Below are 23,710 nucleotides of genomic sequence, written 5' to 3' on the forward strand. Positions count from 1 at the left end.
ATTTTCTTCCAGGCGGATGTTGATTGGTAGAGCATTCCATAGCCGAGGCCCTTGGACAGCGAATCTCCGATCCCCCTTGCTACATAGAAGCCTGCCACAGAAGTCTGCCATCATCAGCAAGGGACTTCACCTACTACTCAGTTCTACATTACCTAGAGCCTAGAGTTGTACATAGTTTTATTCCAGCGTGTACTACAAATCCTCTACCCTATCCAATTTCTCCACACAAAACGACAAAAACAACATCTTCTAGACTGGTCATTGACTACATCTAGCCTAAGTGTATGTGAGCCTGGCTGCAGAAAATACCTTGCACCTGGCTGCCACTGAAGAAGTGAGGACTGTCAGAGCAATACTCAAGCAGCTCCTACAGTGCTAACACTACACTAGATAAAGGAAAAAATAATTGGGACCTGATGGTTTTCTGGTCCTAGCAACATAGTGCATTTTTATTGTACTACTGGAACTTATGTTTGATGCCGAAGAGGGAAAGAGTCTTATTAAAAAAGCTGACTTTGAAAGTAATTTCAACATTATTTTACACTGCTGGTTACTGTACACTAAACAAAAAGTTTAAGGAAAAGCTTCACCTAATCTCTGTGCACCATACCCACAAGTAAGTCATATCCACATTTCAGAGCCTATGATTAGTTATAAAATAGTTGTTAAAGCTGTAGTAAACTCTCCTGAATAAATAAATAAATGATCTCCCTGCCGGTTTAAATCATGACTTATGACAGACTTACCTACAAGCTGAGCCCTCCAGCACTGCTCTGTTATGGCTCTCCCCAGTCCCTCGCTTCCATCTTCACCTGGTCTTTCTTGTAGGCTTCATATCTTCAGCCGCTTGTCCAGAGTAATTAACATACATCACTCAGTAGTCAAGGCTATGTAACGTATTGCAAAACATAGAACATACAGTGATCTGATATATACACTATGTATGCACACCATGTGCAATCGTTCTCCATAACAATCCCTGAGTACGGTCCATTAGGACAAAATACCTTTAGTGCCAAACCTGCAATATTCACTGTGCAGCTCTGTTTGGGGTTGCACAGCCCTATTCCCAAAAAAACAGCTGCTTTGTACAGCACTTGCAGACTACAGCCATTTTTCTATGGGAAAGCCATACCCTTTACATTAGATAATAACATGGTGCATAAGCACACTAAGAAGTGAACGCAAGGGGTTCTGTATTTTGGATAAAATTCTGCATGACACCAATTTGGTCCTGACAGTGAATTATCACTGGATCCAGGCTAAAATTAAGTATTCAGTTCTGGGGGGGCTGTGCTCATGGGTGTACATTCACTTGTCCTTTAAATTTGGAGGATAAATCCCATCTTGAATCTGCAACGTCATGAGCCAAAATGACTACATTTCAACAGGAAAGGATATTTTGTTAAGACATGCAGTACAAAACACTGTAAATAACCTTGTTGCTATCATTTCCTGTTAAATTAATAAAGTAATTAAGGAATAATGGCATGCGAACAGAACTGTGAAATTTACCATAGCATGCAGACCTCAAGTAACAAAATAAAGAGGGACCTCTCAAGACGTAAAAAAAAAAAAACATGGTACAAGCTTTTACATGAAGTTCTATAATAAATATAGTCAGTGATTTTCTCATTTTTATTAGTTCTATCTAATTATCTATTTCTTATAACCTCCCACCCAACACAAGGACAACATATGGACATGTTGCTTCTAGAGAAATAGATGCTATCCAGCACTTATAACTACTTCTATATTGATTTTCTGACTACTGGTATGTTGACTTTCTCAGAAAAAGAAAACATATTTGAATGTCTCTACAAAAATATTAAAAAGAGAATAATGGATGTAAAGAGATGTTTTTTAAATGTATGCTCAAAGAGCAATAGCAATATCCTAGCATCAACATGCCAAGAGGGTGTCATAAAAGCAAAAGGCCACTAGATGGCAACCAAGCACCATACAAATACATTGAGGAAAAGGGAGCTGGAGAAAATGCCATTCCAAAAGAGTATAAAATTGTATGGATTTTTAATTTCTCCTCGAGGGGTTATACGGCCTAGATGGAAGACCCAGCGAGTTTCCCTAATACACAACTTCCATAATTTATCTCCTTGTGGCTGAATTCTGTTGTAAGATATTCATACCGAAGCCAGAAATATTCAAAAAGATTGCTTTGATGGGAATGCAAAATAAAAATAAAAATTGACACACTGGGGTGGATTCACTAAAGGCAAGTTAACTGTGCATTTTGCAAGTGAATTTTCCCAATGCGATAGTGGTAGTAAATGTGGTAAAGCTTTATTTTGTAAAGAATATCCAATCAGGTGCAAGGAAAAAAAACAAAAACAAAAAAACAGCATTTTTTTCATGCACATAATTGGAAGATGGAAATTAGCAGCGCTTTACCACATTTACAAAGCTCTGGGGAAAATGAGTGCAACTGAACTTGCAAATTGCATAGTCTAATTGCATAGTCTATTTGCTTCAGTAAACCCACCCCACTGTGTTCCATCTTTTTATTATAGATGTTCCTCTGATGTGCTTATCTTAAAGTTTTCCAAGATTAAACAACTATAGACTAAGAATTTTGGTGAAGGGAAGATGTTTTGCACACATTGAAATACCTAGGTAATACACAATATTGACCATATTTTGGATAAAAACTGGAATGTCTTTTTTATGATCTGATTTAGGCATATTTCCTAAAGATGTCTCTGTTTTAGAAAATTTCATTGCTCCAGTTAGTAAGTTCTAGTCTCAAATTTGACCTGGGCAATGTAAAACTTACATTCATGGCCCAATTATAAAGGCAACAAATGTCACTATCTTCCCTTGATAAAGGGACCTTGTAAAGCCCTGAAACATTGGCATGAAATTGTGACATGACATTTTCACAATAATGCTGAAAGAAAAATTTGGGATTGCAAGTAACTTTCTATATTTTGTTAGATCTTTGAAAAATGCCATTCATGGTATCCTGGCAAGTAGAGATGGGCTTTATGTTTGGGTTGAACATGAGTTTGACTCTAACATTGGCTGTTCGCCCGTTCGCCGAATAGCAAACAATTTGGGGTGTTTTCAGCAAATTCGAAAGCCGTGGAACACTGTTTAAAAGTCTAGGAGAGAAATCAAAAGTACTAATTTTAAAGGTTAATATGCAAGTTATTGTCATAAAAAGTGTTTGGGGACCCGGGTCCTGCCCCAGGGGACATGTATCAATGTAAAAAGAAGTTTTAAAATGGCAGTTTTTTTCGAGAGCAGTGATTTTAATAATGTTTAAAGTGAAACAATAACAGTGTAATATTCCTTTAAGTTGCGTACCTGGGGGGTGTCTCTAGTATGCCTGTAAAGTGGTGCATGTTTCTCGTGCTTAAAACAGTCTTAGAACAAAATTACATGAAAAAACTGCAGTTTTTAAAACTTTTTTTGCATTGATACATGTCCCCTGGGGCAGGACCCTGGTCCCCAAACACTTTTTATGACAATAACTTGCATATAAACCTTTAAAATGAGAACTTTTGATTATTCATATTCGTGCCCCATAGACTTTAATGGTGTTCAACAAAATTTTTGCCTGTTCGCATGTTCGGCTCATCCCTAATGGCATGCATCCCTCTTCTTGACCAGGTCACATGATGAAGGCAGTGACACTTGCATAACGACTATCCCTATTAGAGTCAGACCATTTAGTTTTCTTATGGTTGTGGAAAAACAGAGGTTCATATAATAAAAAAAAAAAGCCCTTTATTAATAATAAAGGACTTCTGCATACATTGCATTCACCATCATTTAATATTTAATGCTTTCAATGTATATGCAACCTTCTATGTAAAGCTGACCATACACCATACAATTTTCTTATTCAATTTCCTTTAGATTTACCTTCAACTGTGTAGTACAAGGGCCTGCCTGATTGCATACAAACTGAAAGTGTTTAGATTTGACCTCATATTATATGGTTTTGATAAATCTAAAGGAAATCTATAGAAGAAAATTGTATAATGTATGATTGATGATGAAGTCCAAAGGGGTTGATTTACTAAAACTGGAGACTGCAAAATCTGGTGCAGCAGTGCATGGTAGCCAATCAGCTTCTAACTTTAGCTTGTTCAGTTAAGCTTTGACAAAAAAAATCTGGAAGCTGATTGGTTTCTATGCAGAGCCCTACCAGATTTTGCACTCTCCAGTGTTAGTATATTAACCCCAGTGTTCTGCGACATTTGTTGAATTCCTATAATAATATAACTTTAGATATTTATGTCTTTGTTATTGAATTAAAATAACTGGTTTTGCCCCAAAGAGAAATATTTAAGAACTGGTGTAAAAGAGAACCTTACTGGGTCTTCTACTAGATATTCATAATGCAAATGGAAATCCATATCATTTCATAACGCTGTAGGATTTTTTAAATGGGGTCTTGTTTATGTAACTCTAGTGGGTCCTGACAGTTGCTGGTGTATGAACTGCCCGAAGGTCCCGAACCACCTGGGGTTTGATCCCTCCCTCCACCTCATCAAAAACATAAAAGGATTCTAGTGAAGTGTTGTCCAGTGAAGATACCTGAACCTGAGGTTGGTAGGATATTACCTACACATCTGACCACCCTCCAATGTCTTAAAGTACAAATAAAGGGTCTTGACCGTCTAAACAGTTTCAAATCAAGTTATCATTTGATACACAAGTCCCATGAAGTAAGCAAAAACATTTCCTTTACCTTACCTAACTAAGCCAAATTCTCCTTCATTTGTATTTCACATGCACTCTCTCCCAGACACTACAGCTCACAGTGAAAGGGTTTCAGTATAAAGGAAGTGTTGTGTAACAGTGTAAATTTACTATCCTCTCAAAATAACCCAACACAGCCATTAATGTCTAAACTGCTGGCAACAAAAGTGAGTACACCCCTTTTATATATTTTAATATTTAATATTTTGTGTGGCTACCATTATTTTCCAGTACTGCCTTAACCCTCTTGGGCATGGAGTTTCCCAGAGCATCACGAGTTGCCACTGGAGTCCTCTTCCATTCCTCCATGATGACATCACAGATCTCTTGCGCTCCTCCACCTTTCGTTTGAGGATGCCCCACAGATGCCCCACAGATGCTCACAAGGGTTTAGGTCTAGAAACATGCTTGGCCAGTCCATCACCTTTACCCTCAGCTTCTTTAGCAAGGTAATGGTCGTCTTGGAGGTGTGTTTGGGGTCGGTATCATGTTGGAATTCAGCCCTGCGGCCCGGTCTCTGAAGGGAGGGGATCATGCTCTGCTTCAGTATGTCACAGTACATGTTGGCATTCATGGTTCCCTTAATGAACTGTAGCACCCCAGTGCTGGCAGCACAAATGCAGCCTCAGACAATGACACTCCCACCACCATGCTTGATGTGTGGGAAAGACACACTTGTCTTTGTACTCCTCACCTAGTTGCACATGACACCATCTGAACAAAAAAAGTTTATCTTGGTCTCATCAGACCACATGACATGGTTCCAATAATCCATGTCCTTAGTCTGCTTGTCTTCAGCAAACTGTTTGCAGGCTTTCTTGTGCATCCTCTGTAGAAGAGGCTTCCGTCTGGGATGACAGCCATGCAGACCAATTTGATGCAGCGTGCAGCATATGGTCCGAGCACTGACAGGCTGACCCCCCACCCCTTCACCCTCTGAAGCAATTCTGGCAGCACTTATACCTCTATTTCCCAAAGACAACCTCTGGATATGACACTGAGCACATGCACTGTCACATACCTTACAGCGGAGTCCGAAATACTGAGGGTGGCCTCTTGCATGGCTCTGGTCCCAACAACCCTTTTAGTGGGAACAGGGAGTGCTGGGGCAACGAAAGGGTGCAGGTGCCTGCAGGCTGAAGGCTGGAGCTTGGAGATACAGGATCTTCTTGGAGGAAGGCTGATCAGCAGAACTGTTCAACAGTAGCCAGGCAGGTAAGTATGGACTCAGGAACAACTGCAAAGTCAGGAACAGGCAAAGGTCGGCAATTAGCTGGCAACAAGGTACATGAACGGAAGGTAAGTTCATAGTGAAGGACAGGCAGAGGTTGGCAACAGGCTGGCAGTGAGGTACAGAATCAGGAAGCAGAGCCGTAGTAGAGAATCCAAGCCGAGGTCTGTATAATCAGTAGCGGTAGATAACAGGCAGGGGTGATCCAGGAGAATGGTCAAGGAAGCCGGGTTTGTCAGGAGCAAGGTAACAGGTCAAACAGCAATCAAGAACACAGGAACAAACTGAAGACGATCCAGCACTGGTATCAGGCAGAGACTCTGTTTATATAGGGTGCCATGCTCCATGATTGGCGGACGCAAATGTGCGTGCGCGAGTGCGTGCACACTTTGGTATGGGTGCGTGTGCACGTTCGTTCCGGAACTCATTCGTCTCTGTCGGGGACACCGTCCATGCCCATTGGCACTAGCAGAACGAGAATTAGCCACTGCTGCACAGAGACAGGCATTAGTAATGGGAGTTCTCTGACATGCACTCATCTTCCTTGGCCGACCATGGCGAGGCCTGTTCTGAGTGAAACCTGTCCTGTTAAACCGCTGTATGGTCTTGGCCACTGTGCTGCAGCGGTTTCAGGGTCTTGGCAACCTTCTTATAGCCTAGGCCATCTTTTTGCAGAGTAGCAACTCTTTTTTTCAGATTCTCAGAAAGTTCTTTGCCATGAGGTGCCATGTTGAACTTTAAGTTACCAGTATGAGAGAGTGAGAGAGATTACACCAAATTTAACACATCTGTTCCCCATTCACACTTGAGAGCTTGTAAGACTAACGAGTCATATGACACTGGTGAGGGAAAATGGCTAATTGGGCCCAATTTGGACAATTTCACTTTTATTGCAAGCAGTTTGGACATTGATGGCTGTGTGTTGAGTTATTTTGAGGGGACAGCAAATTGCACTGTTATACAAGCCGTAACCTCACTACTTTACATTGTAGCAAAGTGTAATTTCTTAAGTGTTGCCACATGAAAAGATATAATAAAATATTTTAAAAAATGTGAGGTGTGTACTCACTTTTGTGAGATACTATATATATATATATATATATATATATATATATATATATATATATTTACACACTATATTATGAAAAGTATTGGGATGCCTGCCTTTACACGCACATGAACTTGGTGGCATCCCAGTCTTAGACCGTAGGGTTCAATATTTCAATATTGAGTTGGTCCACCCTTTGCAGTTGTAACAATTTCAACTCTTCTGGGAAGGTTGTCCACAAGCTTTAGAAGTGTGTCTATAGATATGTTTGACCATTCTTCCAGAAGCACATTTGTAAGGTCAAACACTGATGTTGGACAAGAAGGCCTGGCTCACAGTCTCTGCTCTAATTTACCCCAAAGGTCAGGACTCTATGCAGGCCAGTCAAGTTCCTCCTCCCCAAACTCTCTCAATGTCTTTATAGACCTTGCTTTGTGCATTGGTCCAAATCATTTGGTGCAGGGGGGATTATGGTATGGGGTTGTTTTTCAGGGGTTGGGCTTGGCCCCTTAGGTTCAGTGAAGGGAACTCTTAAGGTGTCAGCATACCAAGAAATTTTGGACAATTTCATATCCCAACTTTGTGGGAACAGTTTGGGGGTGGCCCCTTTCTGTTCCAATATGACTGCACATTAGTGCACAAATCAAGGTCCATAAAGACATGGACTTAGCAAGGGTGGTAGAAAATTAATTTCCAGTGCAAAAATTCACATTATAATAGTAACTAAAACATATAGAATTAAGTGCAACAATCTAAAAAAAAAGTGCCATAGTGGTGTGAACCTCCCAACGAAAAAGTTGTTGCACTTGAAGTTAATTTGTATTGCAATTATCTGTAGAGGGGTTTCTGCCATCCCTGCTAAGTTTAAAAAAAAAAAAATGCTGCCTTATTCTTCTTTTGATGTGTATTACATGTGAAATCACATATCACTGAAATGATTGCACTTGCAGTTAATATGTATGGCGAATATCTATAGGAGGGGTTTCCACCATCCCTGGTAAGTTTAATTTGTATGTCTTTTTTCAGTTTGATGTGTATTATATGTGATGTTACATATCACAGAGACCGGTATTGTGGTAATATTGAAGTTTATTGAGATTTCCATACATTAGAGGGTTCCACCATCATTGTTATTTTATTGATCAGTAAGTTAGAACTACACTTTTTTTTGTGGTGTGGGAATACACAACAGTACTTAGCCGCAAGCCTTTTACTGACACTTTTTTATTTTACCGCCAGTAGTTTATTATAAACAGTAGTGTGGTGATTACCTATTATACTAAAGATCTGCATGTGGCATTAATACATATCAACCGATTTCAGTTGTGCCCCACCAGCCTGGCCCACCATGAACAATGTGCCTGGCTGCTGAGTTAATTTCATCATCCCTGCAAACAGTGCACTGATGGGCACTGATTGGCAGCACTCATGGACACTGATTGGCATTGATAGGCAACACTGATTGGCAACACTGATGGCCACTGATTGGCACTGCTTTCTGGCACTGATAGGTGTCACTTATTGGCACTAATAGGCAGCACTGATGGATGGCACTGATAGGCAGCACTGATTTGCACTGATTTGTACTGATAGGTGACCCTGATTGGCAGCACTAATGGCACTGATATGCTTCACTGATTGGCGGCACTGATAGGCAGCAGCGATTGGCAGTGATTGGCACTGATAGGCAGCACTGATTGGCACTGGTAGACTGCTCTGATTGGCACTGATAGGCAACACTGATTGGCATCATGGGTGGGCACTGGTAATAAGCACTGATAAGAACTGATAGGCAGCGCTGATAGTTACTGATTGGCACTGATTGGGAGCCCTGATAGGCAGCACTGATCAGCACTGATAGGTGGCACAGATTGGTAGCACTGGTTGGCAATGATCGGCAGCACTGACTGGCAATGATAGGTGGCATTGGTTGGCACTGATAGGCAGCACTGATTGGCAGAACATGTGTCACTGATAGGCAGCAATAATAAGCACTGATTGGCACTGATAGATGACACTGATTGACAAAACTGATTGGCACTGATAGGCAACATTGATTGGCAGCACTGGTTGGCATTGATAGGTGGCATTGGTTGACATTAATTGGCAACACTGTTTGGCACCCATAGGCATCACTGATTGGCATTGACATGTGGCACTGATTAGTACTGATAGGCAACATTGATTGGCAGCACTGATGGGCACGGAATAGCAGCACAGATGGGTACTGATAGGCTGCACTGATAGGTAGAACTGATTGGCACTGATAGATGGCACTGATTGGCACTGATAGGCAACACTGAAAGGCAACACTGATGGTCACTGATAGGCAACATTGATTGGCAGCACTGATGGGCACGGAATAGCAGCACAGATGGGTACTGATAGGCTGCACTGATAGGTAGAACTGATTGGCACTGATAGATGGCACTGATTGGCACTGATAGGCAACACTGAAAGGCAACACTGATGGTCACTGATTGGCACTGGCATATGTCACTGATTGGAAGCACTGATTGGCACTAATAGGCAATATTGGTCATTGGTTGGCACTGATTGGCAGCGTAGATGGGCACTGATAGGTAGCACGTATGGGCACTAATTGGCCCTGATAAGCAGCACTGATGGGCACTGATAGATGGTACTGATTTGCAACACTGATTGGCACTGATAGGCAGCACTGATGGTCACTGATTGGAACTGATATATGGCACTGATAGGCAACAGTGGTTGGCATCACTGATGGGCACTGATAGGCAGCGCTTATGCGCACTGATATGCATCACTGATGGGCACTAATTGGAAACACTGATAGGCAACGCTGATTAGCACCAATAGGTGGCATTGGTTGGCACTGATAGGCAGCAATGATTGGAAACACAGGTGGGCACTGATTGGCAATGGTAGGCAGCACTGATTGGCAACACAGGTGGGCACTGATTGGCACTGGAAGGCAGCACTGATGGGCCCTAATAGATGGCATTGATTGGCAGCACTGATTGGCACTGATAGGCAACACTGATTGGCAGCACTGATAGGACACTGATAGACGTCACTGATAGGCAGCACTGATGGGCACTGATTGGCACTGACAGGTGGCACTGATTTGAAGCACTGATTGGGACTGATAGGCAGCATTGATTGGCACTGATAGATGGCATTGGTTGGCACTGAGTGTCAGCATTGATTGGCACTTATGGGCATCACTGATTGGCAGCACTGATAGGCACTGATTGGCAGCACAGATGGACACTGATTTAGAGTTAGTTAGTTAGTTTTAAGCTCAATTTCTACTTTAATACAACCATGTTTTTTGGTCTGTGAATTAAAGTAGCTCAGTCCCCCTTAGCTAAATTTACATTTTATTTTTTATGATAGCACTACACAAATACACAAAATGAAAACATGAAAGCTATCTGATTTGTGCTTTGGACTGCAGGGGGAGGTTTTATAGCAGCACTCCAGATTCTTTGGACGTGGGTCTAAGGAGAATGTTAATTTGCAATGTATTTATGTTTTCTCTGTAGATGTGTGCAAACATCTTTTTAACATTGTCATGAATACTAGGTGAATTTAGGGCCACACAGATGTGCTGAAGTAAAATGTCATGGTGCTATTCATTTTGAATGACACCCCAATGCTCTAATACAGGGGTGGCCAACCCCCAGCTCTTGAGCCGCATGCGGCTCTTTGATCGGTTTCCTGCGGCTCTTGCGTTCGGGCTGGTTCATTGCGGCCCTTGTGTTCGGACTGGGCCGATGGTTCAGTGGGCTGGTTTAGTGACAGGCAGCCCGAGTCTCTGCACTCCTCCGCTCCTCCCACACATCAACAGCCAATCAGCATGTAGTGTCCCCAGCCCGCCACATTTGAATACATAGGCGCTGGAGTGAGGCTGAAGGGGGGCAGAGGAAGGAGACACACGCTGTATCGGAAGCCGATGAGATACAAAAAGGTATGACCACAAGTGTGCAGGTTACTGATCTGTCCTCCCTTCTCCCTCTGTCTTGCTCTGTACTTTTTTTTTTTTTTTTAATAACTGTTTCACCTGAACACTGATAAGATCTGCTCAGCACATTCTCGGTCTGTTGATAGTGTGACACACGGCTGGCTGTTAACCATTTCAGCTTCTTTTCACTTATTTATCCAGAGCTCTGTGTGTGCTGCATGCTTTCTGTGAAGTTTTTTGGAAGAATTTACTGCTAGTTCAGGCTAGAAGACCCATTAACTGTTTATTGTTATCCTGACCAGTTCACTGTTTGTAAGACAATTTGTATTTTGGAAATTAGATGAGCTGCTGTCTTCTGTCACATGGATGTACTTTCAAAGGAAGATTACTGACTTGATGAAAATGACTGGCCTGTGGTCTTTGTAGTGTTAAAACAGTGTGTGACATTTACAATAAATCCAGCTGGGCAAAAGTATGTGTGTATGAGGAAGGGATGGGGTGATGTTCATGTGTGCCCATGCGTATGATGTGGCTCTTTGCGGTAACTCGGTAAAAAATGTGGCTCTTGGTCTTCGTCTGGTTGGCCACCCCTGCTCTAATACAATGAAACCCATCTGTGTTGTACACACCATAATACACAGTAATGCATATCCTGAGGATTGTGGTGTGCTGTGTTGGCAAAAAAAGTGCATGTCCAATTTTTCACAAATGAAAAGGCTGTGTTATCTACACACACATTAAAGTGTTTGTTAATATTAATTGTGTAAAATTCGGTGCTGCTTTACTAATACTAATACTACTACAAAGTACAATACATGTTAGCGATATATATATATATATATATATATATATATATATATATATATATATATATATATATATATATATATCATACATATACATATATATCATACATATACCATTCATAACTGATTACTTCATAAACCATTTTGAAAACAATAATAATATTTATAATAGTAATAGACAATTATATATTCCTAATAGATAACTTCATCAAAGTCCAATACACAGTATTAACCACTTGACCACTGGGCACTTAAACACCCTTAATAACCAGACCAATTTTCAGCTTTCGGTGCTCTCACATTTTGAATGACAATTACTCAGTCATGCAACACTGAACCTATATGAAATTTTTGTCCTTTTTTTCACACAAATGGAGCTTTCTTTTGGTGGTATTTAATCACCGCTGGGTTTTTTTTTTTGTGCTATAAAAGAAAAAATACAGAAAATTCTGTAAAAAAATGAATTTTTCTTCATTTCTGTTATAAAATTTAGCAGATTAGTAATTTTTTCTTCATAAATTTTGGCCAAAATTTATACCACTACATATCTTTGGTAAAAATAAGTACAAATTGGTGGATATTATTTGGTCTTTGTGAAAGTTATAGAGTCCACAAGCTGTGGTGCCAGTATCTGAAAATTGATCACACCTGAAGTACTGACGGCCTATTTCAATTCTTGAGACCCTAACATGCCAGAAAAGTACAAAAACCCCCCAAATGACCCCTTTTTGGAAAGAAAACATTCCAAGGTATGTAGTAAGAGGCATGATGAGTTTTTTGAAGTTGTCATTTTTTCCCACAATTCTTTGCAAAATCAAGATTTTTTTTACTTTTTTTTTTTTTTCACAAAATTGTCATATTATCAGTTTATTTCTCACACAGCATATGCATACCACAAATTACACCCCAAAACACATTCTGCTATTACTCCCGAGTACGGCGATACCACATGTGTGAGACTTTTACACAGTGCGGCCACATACAGAGGCCCAACATGCAGGGAGCGCCATCAGGCGTTCTGGAGCACCCAGGACAATTCTGACATTTCTCTCCTACATGTAAAAATCATCATTTATTTGCTAGAAAATTACATCGAATCCCAAAACATTATATATGTTTTTTTAGCAAACACCCTGGAGAATACAATGGTGGTCGTTGCAACTTTTTATCTCGCACGGTATTTGCGCAGCAATTTTTCGAATGCTTTTTTTTGGAAAAAAAACAGTTTTGTGCTTAAAAAAAAAAAAAAACACAGTAAAGTTAGCCCAATTTTTGCATAATGTGAAAGATGAAGTTACACCGAGTAAATCGATACCTAACTTGTCACTCTTCAAAATTGCACAGGCTCGTGGAATGGCACCAAACGTCGCTACTTAAAAATCTCCATAGGCGACGATTTAATTTTTTTTTTACTGGTTATATGTTTTGAGTTACAGAGGAGGTCTAGGGCTAGAATTATTGCTTTCGCTCTAACGTTCGCAGCGATACCTCACATGTGTGGTTTGAACACCGTTTTCATATGTGGGCGGGACTTACGTATGCGTTCGCTTCTGCATGCGAGCACATGGGGACAGGGGCGCTTTAAAAAAAAAAAATGTTATTGTTCATTTTACTTTATTTATTTTAGTTTGACATTTTTTTCCCCAAAAATAAATTTTTTGATCACTTTTATTCCTATTACAAGGAATGTAAACATCCCTTGTAATAGGAATATGGCATGACAGGTCCTCTTTACAGTGAGATATGGGGTCAATAAGACCCCGCATCTCACCTCTAAGCTGGGAAGCCTGAAAAAAAAAAAAGATTCTGGATTTGATCGTATTGGCGAGTCGGTAGAAGCACCGGAGGGCGTCGGGAGGGGGGGTGTCTATGGCTGGGTATTGCAGGGTATCACCGACTATGGCTGGGTATGGCTGGGTATATCAGAGTATGGCGTTGCAGAGTATTGCGTTGCAGAGCATTGCAGGATATTGGAGGGTGTTGCAGAGCATTGCAGAGTGTTGCACAGTATTGACGGGTGTTGCAGAGCATTGCAGAGTGTTGCAGGGTATTGGTGGGTGTTGCAGAGCATTGCAGAGTGTTGCAGAGCATTGCAGAGTGTTGCAGGGTATTGGCGGGTGTTGCAGAGCGTTGCAGGGTATTGCAGAGTGTTGCAGAGTATTGCAGGGTAATGCAGAGTATTGCTGAGTATTGCAGAGTATTTCAGAGTATTTCAGAGTATTTCAGAGTATTGCAGGGTATTGCAGAGTATTGCAGAGTATTGCAGAGTATTGCAGGGTATTGCAGGGTATTGCAGAGTATTGCAGGGTATTGCAGGGTATTGCAGAGTAATGCAGAGTAATGGCAGGGTATTGCAGGGTATTGGAGAGTAATGGCAGGGTAATGCAGAGTATTGCAGTGTAATGCAGAGTATTGCAGTGTAATGCAGAGTATTGCAGAGTATTGCAGAGTATTGCAGGGTATTGCAGGGTATTGCAGAGTGTTGCAGGGTATTGCAGGGTATTGCAGAGTAATGCAGAGTAATGCAGGGTATTGCAGGGTATTGCAGAGTAATGCAGAGTAATGGCAGGGTATTGCAGAGTATTTGCAGGGAATTGAGGGGTTAATTTTCGATGAGCAGCGATGTGGGCACTGCAGATGCAGCCCACATCGCTGCTGACACCGATCTCTTCCCCCTCCGCTGTTCCGATTGGTACAGAGAGGGGGAGGGAGGAACCGGCGTCATAACATGATGCCGGTTTGTTTACAAGTGATCACTCCGTCATTTGACGGAGCGATCACGTGGTAAATGGCCGCGAAGAGCGGTCACGGATGCTCTCGAGTGCGCGCCCCAGGGGGCGCGCGAGAGCGGAATTCTGGGAGGACGTCATATGACGGCCTCCCAGAGTTAAGAAACCGCCCTGAAGCCGTCATTCGGCTATAGGGTGGTTATTAAGTGGTTAATAGTGGTTCCAGTTCATATTACCTTACCTTCCACCAAAGAATTCAAACTATAAAGTGCAAAATGTAGTGGATTCAATCCATAAAGTGCAAAAAAAAACCTCTGTTTCTTATAGTCTCCCAGAACTTTCACTTTCATATGTGTCAATTGCACATGTATTAACCGATTCACCTTGTGTTTCCCCTTCTTTAGATGGGTACCATTCTCTCCTCCAATTCATATGGGTCCATATCTGGTTCATTCCTCCTTATTATGCAGGATATATGCGTGGCTCCTTTAAAATCCCCCATAAAATGTATTAATGTCACAATACATTAGCACTTCCTGTCTCTGAGGGCATGGCTTAAAAAAAACTTTATGGCCCCTTTCACACTGGGGTGGGGGTGGTGTCGGCGGTAAAGTGGCACTATTTTTAGCTTCACTTTACCATAATTTTAGCAGCACTATTCGGCCACTAGCTGGGCAGTTTTAACTTAACAGTCTTAACAGTTTAAACTGCCCTGCTAGCAGCTGAGAAAGAATTTAAAACCACTGCAAAGCACTGCTACAGCGGCGCTATGCCAGCAGTATAGCCGCGCTGCTCCATTTATTTCAATGGGCAGGAGCGGTGAAGGAGTGGTGTATACACTGCTCCTTCACCGCTTCAAGGATGCTGCTAGCAGGACTTTTTTGAGCATCCTGCCAAAGCACAGCTCCAGTTTGAAAGCCCTCAGGGCTTTCACATTGTAGAGACAGTAGCAGCTGTTTCAGGGCGCTTTTGCAGGAGCTATTTTTAGCACTGTAGCATCTGAAAAGTGCCCCAGTGTGAAAGGGGTCTAAAGGAGTTGTAAAGTCTCAAGGTTTTTCACCTTGTATGTAATGTATTCCCATGGCTCTCGGTGGGGGCACTCAATGAAGAGGAGGGGCCAGGAGCCCAGAAAAGGAGTATCGGGACCACTCTTGGAAAACCCTTGCACAGAGAAGGTAAGTTTAACATGTTTGTTATTTAAAAAAAAAACATCTTTACAATCACTTAAAGTTAATCCTGTTCCTTCTGGTCTGATATTTGTATATGGAAAAAGGAATGGCTGCACACTGAATTATTATTATTCTTCCATAAAAGAACGCACACACAACCGGACAGTAGCAAGTGAATCAGAAAGATGTGTTTCACACTATTACATTGTTCTTATTTATTAGGGTAAGTTCCAGTGCCACACCACAGTTTCTGCATGTGAGAAGCTACATTCCAGGGTGGTTGGACAACACTTGGAGGATCTCCCCATTACAGCTGGTCTTGTCTTCACCACAAAGATAGATGCCACATCATGATCATCCTCAGGAGACCGTGCAACTAAACTTTGCTGCAACATTCACCTGGAGGTATCTCTAATAATAACTATATATACCTAGGTATATGTACCGCTTGTACATTGGATGTATGTAATGTTATTAATTTTTTCTTATATAAAGCCTGTATTATTTCCATACCTGCCTGGGATTAGAGGGGGCAGGAGGGGCAACTGTGGCTGAATTTTGCTTTGAGTTATTCGTTTTATTTTAAAATGTTATATATAGTTTCCCATTTTGGAAAGACACTGACTTATGTGCAATAAATGGGTGGGTATTGGGCACAGTTTGGTACGTTCACTCTGGGCACTGTCTATCCTTCCCTTATTTTACTAAAAAATGCATTTTCATTCCTGGTCTCCATTTATGTTTTTAGAGATATTTTAATGGAGCCCCAGATACCAGTATATTCTAACAACGGGTTTAATCTTTTCCCACATCTAAAGCTAAAGAAACAAAGTAAAAAGTAAATGAACAACTGAAAGCTAAAGGTATATTCCAATTAAATTGTTATTTATTTTTACCAGCATAAAGTACAAGGCAGATACTTATTTTCCAAGCTGTAAAAGTTTGCAAGGCAATTTGTACATTAATTGAACTGAAAGACAGCCACCATTATGCAAGAATAAAATACCAACATTAAAACTGAAGGGTAATGTTGTACATTTATTGAAATCACAAACTAGAAAACAACAACTTTATTCTAATATTTGTTGTAAACTTTTTACATAGACTACATGTAAAATGTTCGCTATTTGTTCCATTTAAAAATAAAGACACCTACAATTTGTGTACAGTAAAAGAAATATCAGTTTTGAGAATTTTATGAAGCCTTTTTCTGACTACGTCTTCTTGTGTTTTCTTCCTTTTATTTGCTTCATCTTCTTTTAATCTGAGCAGATTAATAGGAAACAAAAAGAGAAGTTTCACTTGCATATGCATTTATATCATATTAAATGATGACGTCAATATGCATATAAAAATACATTTAATGTTCAGAAAGCTAGATAATGTTGGCCCCTTTGATTGGTGGCCTAAACGTTTAGACTGATGTGCTTCCTTTGGATGCAAGACATGAATTGATGTTGCTCTCTATTGTGTGTGCTGTAAAAACCTTAGTTCTCTCATTTCCATGTAACCAAAATAGTGTTGCATTTTCCAATTGGTAGACCCCAATTAAGGGAATGTGTATATGCGGGTTCGCACATACAGACGTTGGTGGAAGACCATTGGCTACGGAACCCTTCTTGTGGACACGGCAGATTTGTTTGCTCTTTTATGGATGTTCGTTTATGCCTCACCAAGAGACAGGCCACCTCATGGCATTGCAGTAACGCTCCTAGTAAACAGATCTGTGTACATGGGAACCATAGCACAACCATACACAATTGATGGCCCACTGAGCCATGATAGAGTAGGGCTCGAGTCATTGGTAGTGGTGGGAATGTGCACACAATTGTGTTCAGAGCCCTGTAAGTAGTGTTCATATTGTGAGACACTTTGTGACACTAGGAAGCTAGCCGCATGGCCCTGCACACGACCATCTGCACACATCACTAATGGAATTATATTTGAAGGAATATAAGTGTCTGATTGGCTGATTCTGAAGCCACAACCTTCCTCTTGTTATTCAGGTTTACAGCATAAATTAAAAAAGCAGATGCTGCTAGGGAGGATTTGGCTAAACTCAACATGATACCAGTGTCTGTCTGCGTTACTTGGAGATATAGAAGCGCTCTTTTTCCGGCATTATACAAAAAAACTATGACGGTACATATTAGCGCACAAAATGAATTGCTTATAAAGAGAAGCTTATACAATTTCCATTACAAAAATGATTAACTAAATTTACTAATTATATCAATATGTTTTAATGTTTTAGAAGAAACTTTTCTGAAGCAAGCATATTTACTCATGACATATACAAGTTCTGCTTCTTAATTAGAAGTTATACATAATATTTGTGCCTTACTGCTCCTCTTCACTATCTAAGGCTGGCCACACACTATACAATTTTATTATTCAATTTCCTTTAGATTTACCTTCAACTATGTAGTGCACAGGCCCGTCTGATTGCATACAAATTGAAAGGGTTTAGCTTTGACCTTATATGATTTTGGTAAATCTAAAGAAAAATTGTACAACAAACTTGTATAATGTATAGCCAGCCTAAGTCTAATGCCCTGTACACACGGTCAGACATTCCGACCACAAAATCCGTTCTGGTGTTGCATACACATGGTCGGACAAAATTGTTGGAAAATCCGATCGGTCGGAACGTGGTGATGTTCGTTGCGTATGACGGGACTATGTGAAGGCTAGTAGCCAATAGCTTTGGTCTCGTAATTTGAACTGAGCATGCACGGCACTTTGTCCGTCGGAATTCTCTACAAACGATCGGAAAAAGTCTGATTGGATATTTTTGTCGGAAAATCTTAGATACTGCTCTCAAATTTTTTCTGCCAGAATTTACGACAATATAATCCGATTGGACCTTTTCCGTCTGAATTTCCGACCTTGTGTACAGGGCATAATGGTTAACTGACTCAGATAAAATAGTGCACTGCTTGTGTGCCTGACATTTTATCTTCTAAACTGTAAGGCAGCCCACACATGGAATGGCATTGGCGTGTTCCTGCTGAATCAGCCACATTTTGATCCATGTATGGGTTGTTAATGCTTAAGAGAATTTTATCTAGTGATCAATTCTTCTCAATGGGGACTGTCGGTACACTAATGCCTTGTACACACGGTCGGACATTTTTCCTGACGGATTATGTCGGAAACTTTTTTTGCATACATGTGGTCGCACTAAGTTGTCAGAAAATCTGATCTTTCTGAATGAGGTGACATCAAACACGTACATTGGGACTATAAACGGGCCAGTAGCCAATAGCTTTTGTCTCTTTGTTTATTCTGAGCATGAGTGGCACTTTGTCCATTGGAGTTGGCTACACACGATCGGAATTTATGTGATCGGATTTTGTTGTCGGAAAATTTTAGATCCAGTTCTCAAACTTTGTGCATCAGAAAATCCGACAGAAAAAGTCTGATAGAGTCCACACACGGTCGAATTTTCCAACAACATAATCTGATCTGACTTTTTCCATCAGAATTTCCGACTGTGTGTACAGGGCATTTTGCTCAACCAGCGCATTCAGCCAACTGGCTGCAGTGCTTTTAGTGTATTCTGGCAATGGGTCCGCTGCCAAAATACAATAGCACAGCAGACAGGTTCCCCCATTGGTCTAGAATGTGTGGATGGGGAATATTTTTTTTTGACAAGCTGACTGGCTGATAAAAAAAATGCTCAAGGCATTTAGACAGGGTCATGGTAGACACTCTTGCTCTAGTAGCTTATCTACAGAGTGCTCACTGTAAATACTCTTTAATTACCCTTTAAGGATCAGAGATGCTTTACTTACCAAATCTAGAAACCCTTTTAACACAATAAACATTTACTGCAATATGTCAGACCATACAGCGACTGTGGTATCTTGCTTTTTGGTTGTAACAATCACTTTTATGTAAATATTACATAGACTGAGGGATATAGGAATATATATGTACTGTATATCAATCAAAAGTAATAATACGTCTCTGGTTATGCATGCTGTTTGAGCTAATGAGCCTTTGTAACCCTAGAACATCTGATTGGGACACAGCATAAGTTAAAACTTTAGGGTACCTGTGACAATAATATTCTAAAAATGTGTGCTGTGCAAGCTGAGAGTCCATACCACTATACAGCGGGGACACGCACATAGTGATGTATGTAGTATATGCAGTCAACTGCAGATGTGTGACCAAATGCATCAGCCTGGCAGTTCATGATTCAGGTGATTGATCAGCCAGTCCTTAATCTACCCATTAACACCATATGTATGAACATCTACAACTTTCTTAATAGTATTTAACCAGATATTTAACAAGATTTGATTTAATGGCCTATTTCCTAACAGAAAACCTACATTGTAATTTAAACATATTCCTTTAAATTCATAGACTTTTCCTAATTATAACCGTAATTTAAATTGTACACATTTTTATTTCAGTGATTTTCATAGCTTCTAAAATACTGTAAATAATGACACTGCTTGCAGAGTTTTGTTTTTTATGAAGTCGTGTTTCAGCTGTGAATAAATGTGCCTATAAACATAAGAAGACAGAAGATTCAAACACTAAATTGCTGTTCTTTATAATGATCAGTTCATAAAAATGCACATTTGTGTTGGCTAAGCATGCGTTCTCTGTAGGGAAACAATAACGACAAGCTAGGAAAATCCAACGCAGCTGATTTTTACATCCAAAATTGGTCAGCTAGAAAGAAGACTGCACTGATAACATGGTATTCATAAGCTTGTAAGCATTTCCCAGTCAGCTGGTAATGGTCATATTACATATCTAGTTAACTAATTGACATATGTATACATGGACAAACTCAAGATACCGTAAGCAGGTGTGGTTGAGGATGTAACAGGCTTTACATGCCCAAAGTCAAAGACAATGGTGTAATAATTAAACGTGATGTAAAAAGTACAACAAAAATAACCTATATGCAATTATTTTTTAATTCATCTGGATGCTTAAAAATGATAATTGGTTTATCTGGGATACTTCAAGCTAAACAAATATTGCCTAAATACAGGAGCCATGTGTACTTTTAGGTAGACCTTGCTGGCGGGCACTTTATGCCACAGAAGCCGCTCAGCCTGGGAATTCTTAATACTGGATCACAGCTTGTCTCTCTCCTCAATCATTGACTGACAGGCCTGCCAGGGGAAATAGGAGAAAGTGGGTTGTTGGTTAGCTGCATCTTTGGCCAGACTTTAGCCCTGCCAACTGATACAGAAGGGAGGGGGGAGTGGGCAGCCAGGTCTGAGCATATAAGGGGCAGATAGGTGATTGACCGGAGGTCTGCACAGTGGAGGTAAGTATGATATGTATGTTATTTTAAAAAAAAATACCTTTAGTGTCACTTTAAAGTCATTCCCCTTTTGCTCACCTGGCACAATTTGGCAGGGTAGCTAGGAGAACAAATGGCATTGATAATTTTGTACTTATGATTGTTGTAGTATTTTATACTGTGTGAATCCTGTCATAAACAGAACTTTCTTCTTGGGGCTTACTCCTGCTAAAATAAAGACCACTTAATTGTTACTGTTGTGTTAGTATACTGTCATATCCAGTTAGGGTGAGTCACCACTGGCAACGGCAGGAGAACTGAACAATCCAGTAGCTCCTTAGGGAGTCATTGCTGCGCTTTCTTGAATTTTGTTGTTCCATGTGTTTTTCTTCCAGACCTGTGCAGTAATACAGAATGAAACAATCCTTGCATTTTGCCTTTGTGCAGCAGCTTTCCATTATCAAGAATGGTCACAGATGTGCCCTTACCTTGTGCAGGGTGACTTGCTTTGTATCTGAACCCCTTCACCCCTTAGTAGGACCAACTCCTGAATCCCACCCACAGCTCTGCTCTATACACAGACTATGCACAGCAGAGCAATGATGTCACTGCTACATGTATAAGGTAAAGGTTGCAGTGGTATATGGTGCACACAAAATGGATTTATATTTTTTTTGTGGCTATTGAGGACTTTATTTGAGGACTTTATTTAAATTCATGTGTGAGCGAAGACCTTGACAATCCCGGGGATTATTTCACATGGGAAAACAATAGGATTTGTTCACTAGCTTACCTTTCAGAAAGAATGTTCCTATGAGTTCTGTGTAGGAATACAATCTGTCATGGTCACTATCAAAATGTTGTAGCAAATCCTCCCTTGGAACCTCTTCTGCCAGGACATTTTTCATTTCATCATATGTGAGATAACCATCTGCATCTTTGTCAGCACCATAGAAAAATACCTGAAAATCTGAGCAAATGCAAAATAAGTGTAAATATGTATTTTAGCATTGAAGATCAGTATTTTCACTTTGATACACGTAGGCACTAATAATATTGTAAGTGTAGCCCCCTGTTCCTAAAATTGGGTCTATAGCATAAATTTAGTTTTTGTCTGAGCTGTAAACAGCCCAGACTGATTGTATAGTTTATTTTTATTTTTTTGCTCTAATCTCATTTCTCACTGTTGCCAGTAGGTGTCACTGGTGCCACAGGCCAGTATGAGATTATAGCAAGGTTGAGCTATGTAAAGATTATTCTTTTTCCAAAACAGCCCAGTAGGAGGTTCCTGGCCACGGTACATTCCGGAAAAGGGGTATTTATTGCCAGGTCCATGTGCTCTCAGTCTCTTCTCTCCCCCGCCCCTCCTGCCCTGAGGATGTGCTGCTGTGAATTGTGCAAGTAGGCCCAGAAGCCTGTCTGGGGCCTGCTACTCTTGAGGTGGTCCTTAGGCTGTCTTGCCTGTGTGGAAGAAGCCAAGCTGCGAAGATCCAGCAGAGAACCCTTACTGGAGAGAGCCAGAAGGAAGGTTGGTCTCTCAGAAGGGCCTGGTGACTTGTTTGGAGGATGCATCTATACCTAAACTGCTCTTACAGTGGTACTGGAGAAGGTTCTGACTCTGTGAAGCTGAATCCTATTCTATAATCTAAACTGTGGTAACTAGCTCCTGGATTTTAAGTCTGTGCGAGAGGCTTGCCCAGGAGTTCTACGGGTTGCTAAGTCTGTGAGAGAGGTTTGTCTAGAAATTCTACCGGCAGCTAGGTCTGTGTGAGAGGCCTATCCAAGTATTTAAGATCTGCTAACAGAGAAAGCTGTTTTACCTTTGGATTCAAGGTGGCTGTAAGTGATCTGCAAATGGTATCTGAAATACTATTTTCAAGTTCCTCATTAAAGCACTGAAAAATATCTAAAGTGACTGGCACCCAATTTCTGTTTTAAACTTTCCATTGTAGCCCTGGGGTAAATGTTGCCTCTCGAGGTACCTCCATAAAAAGATGTTATTTATTTTTAAAAGATGAAAGCTACAAACATACACAAGATCTGATTAGATTCATGACAACTTCACCGTTGCAAAATCAGTGTTAGAAGCCACAGCAATGGTGAAAGATAAAAATGGACAAAGAACAAAAGGACACACAGAAACATTCATAAAACCAATAACAAAAAAGTCCGAATGCCATATACCATACACATAAAGATAGTCTGGTGAAAAAATTACTTGCAAGAAATGAAAGAAATTTTCCTATGAGTATTGTAGACAATCATTATGTGTAACACTGGATCTATATTTGGGTCTGATGAACGTGGGTTGGTAGATGGAAATAAATCCTGGTGTTAGGAACTCTTTCAGGGACTCTAATATTCACAGAATTCAAAGTAGATTCACTGCTGGTGTATAGATCAGATCATGCATGGAGCCATATACTGTCCGTGATAGGCCAGATATTGGAGGAAAGGAGCGCTAGATGAATCAGCAAAGATAGTTCTATATGATGAAACCTGTAGTTATTACTTCAGTGTTGGTACTCAGTTTACTAGCCTTGGTATAAGGCGGGTCGCAGCCAAGGGTGACACTTGATCCTCCAGACTTTGTACTTCTTGCTGGTACTTCTGTGCAGGTGTGTCTCCCTGAGTGCTCAAAAAGATTTTTTTCAAAATACAAGCGTCCCCATTTCTTACAACTATCCAACCCATTTTCCCTGGGTTGGCTTTTTAGCCCCCTGCGATTCAGCGCTGCTGCAGTTAACCCCCGAGGTGGACAATTCCCCTACTTTA

The 23,710-nt window shown here is 40.6% G+C and overlaps 1 protein-coding gene across 2 annotated transcripts in view; it reads right to left on the bottom strand.

Annotated features, from left to right (window-relative positions):
• Window positions 1-16,521: 16,521 nt before the first annotated feature.
• LOC143976105 (uncharacterized) overlaps window positions 16,522-23,710 on the bottom strand; it is a 76,879-nt gene continuing 69,690 nt past the window's right edge. For both annotated transcript variants that reach the window (XM_077478567.1, XM_077478568.1), the window contains exons 8-9: window positions 21,729-21,905; window positions 16,522-16,921 (exon numbers count right to left, since the gene is read on the bottom strand). In XM_077478567.1, coding sequence (XP_077334693.1) covers window positions 16,917-16,921; window positions 21,729-21,905 — 182 coding nt within the window. In that variant the 3' untranslated portion in view covers window positions 16,522-16,916. The remainder of the gene's footprint in view (window positions 16,922-21,728; window positions 21,906-23,710) is intronic.

The sequence above is a fragment of the Lithobates pipiens genome, unplaced genomic scaffold, assembly GCF_037356315.1.
Source record: "Lithobates pipiens isolate NorthernLeopardFrog02 unplaced genomic scaffold, aLitPip1_a1.2 Scaffold_13, whole genome shotgun sequence".
NCBI lineage: Eukaryota > Metazoa > Chordata > Amphibia > Anura > Ranidae > Lithobates > Lithobates pipiens.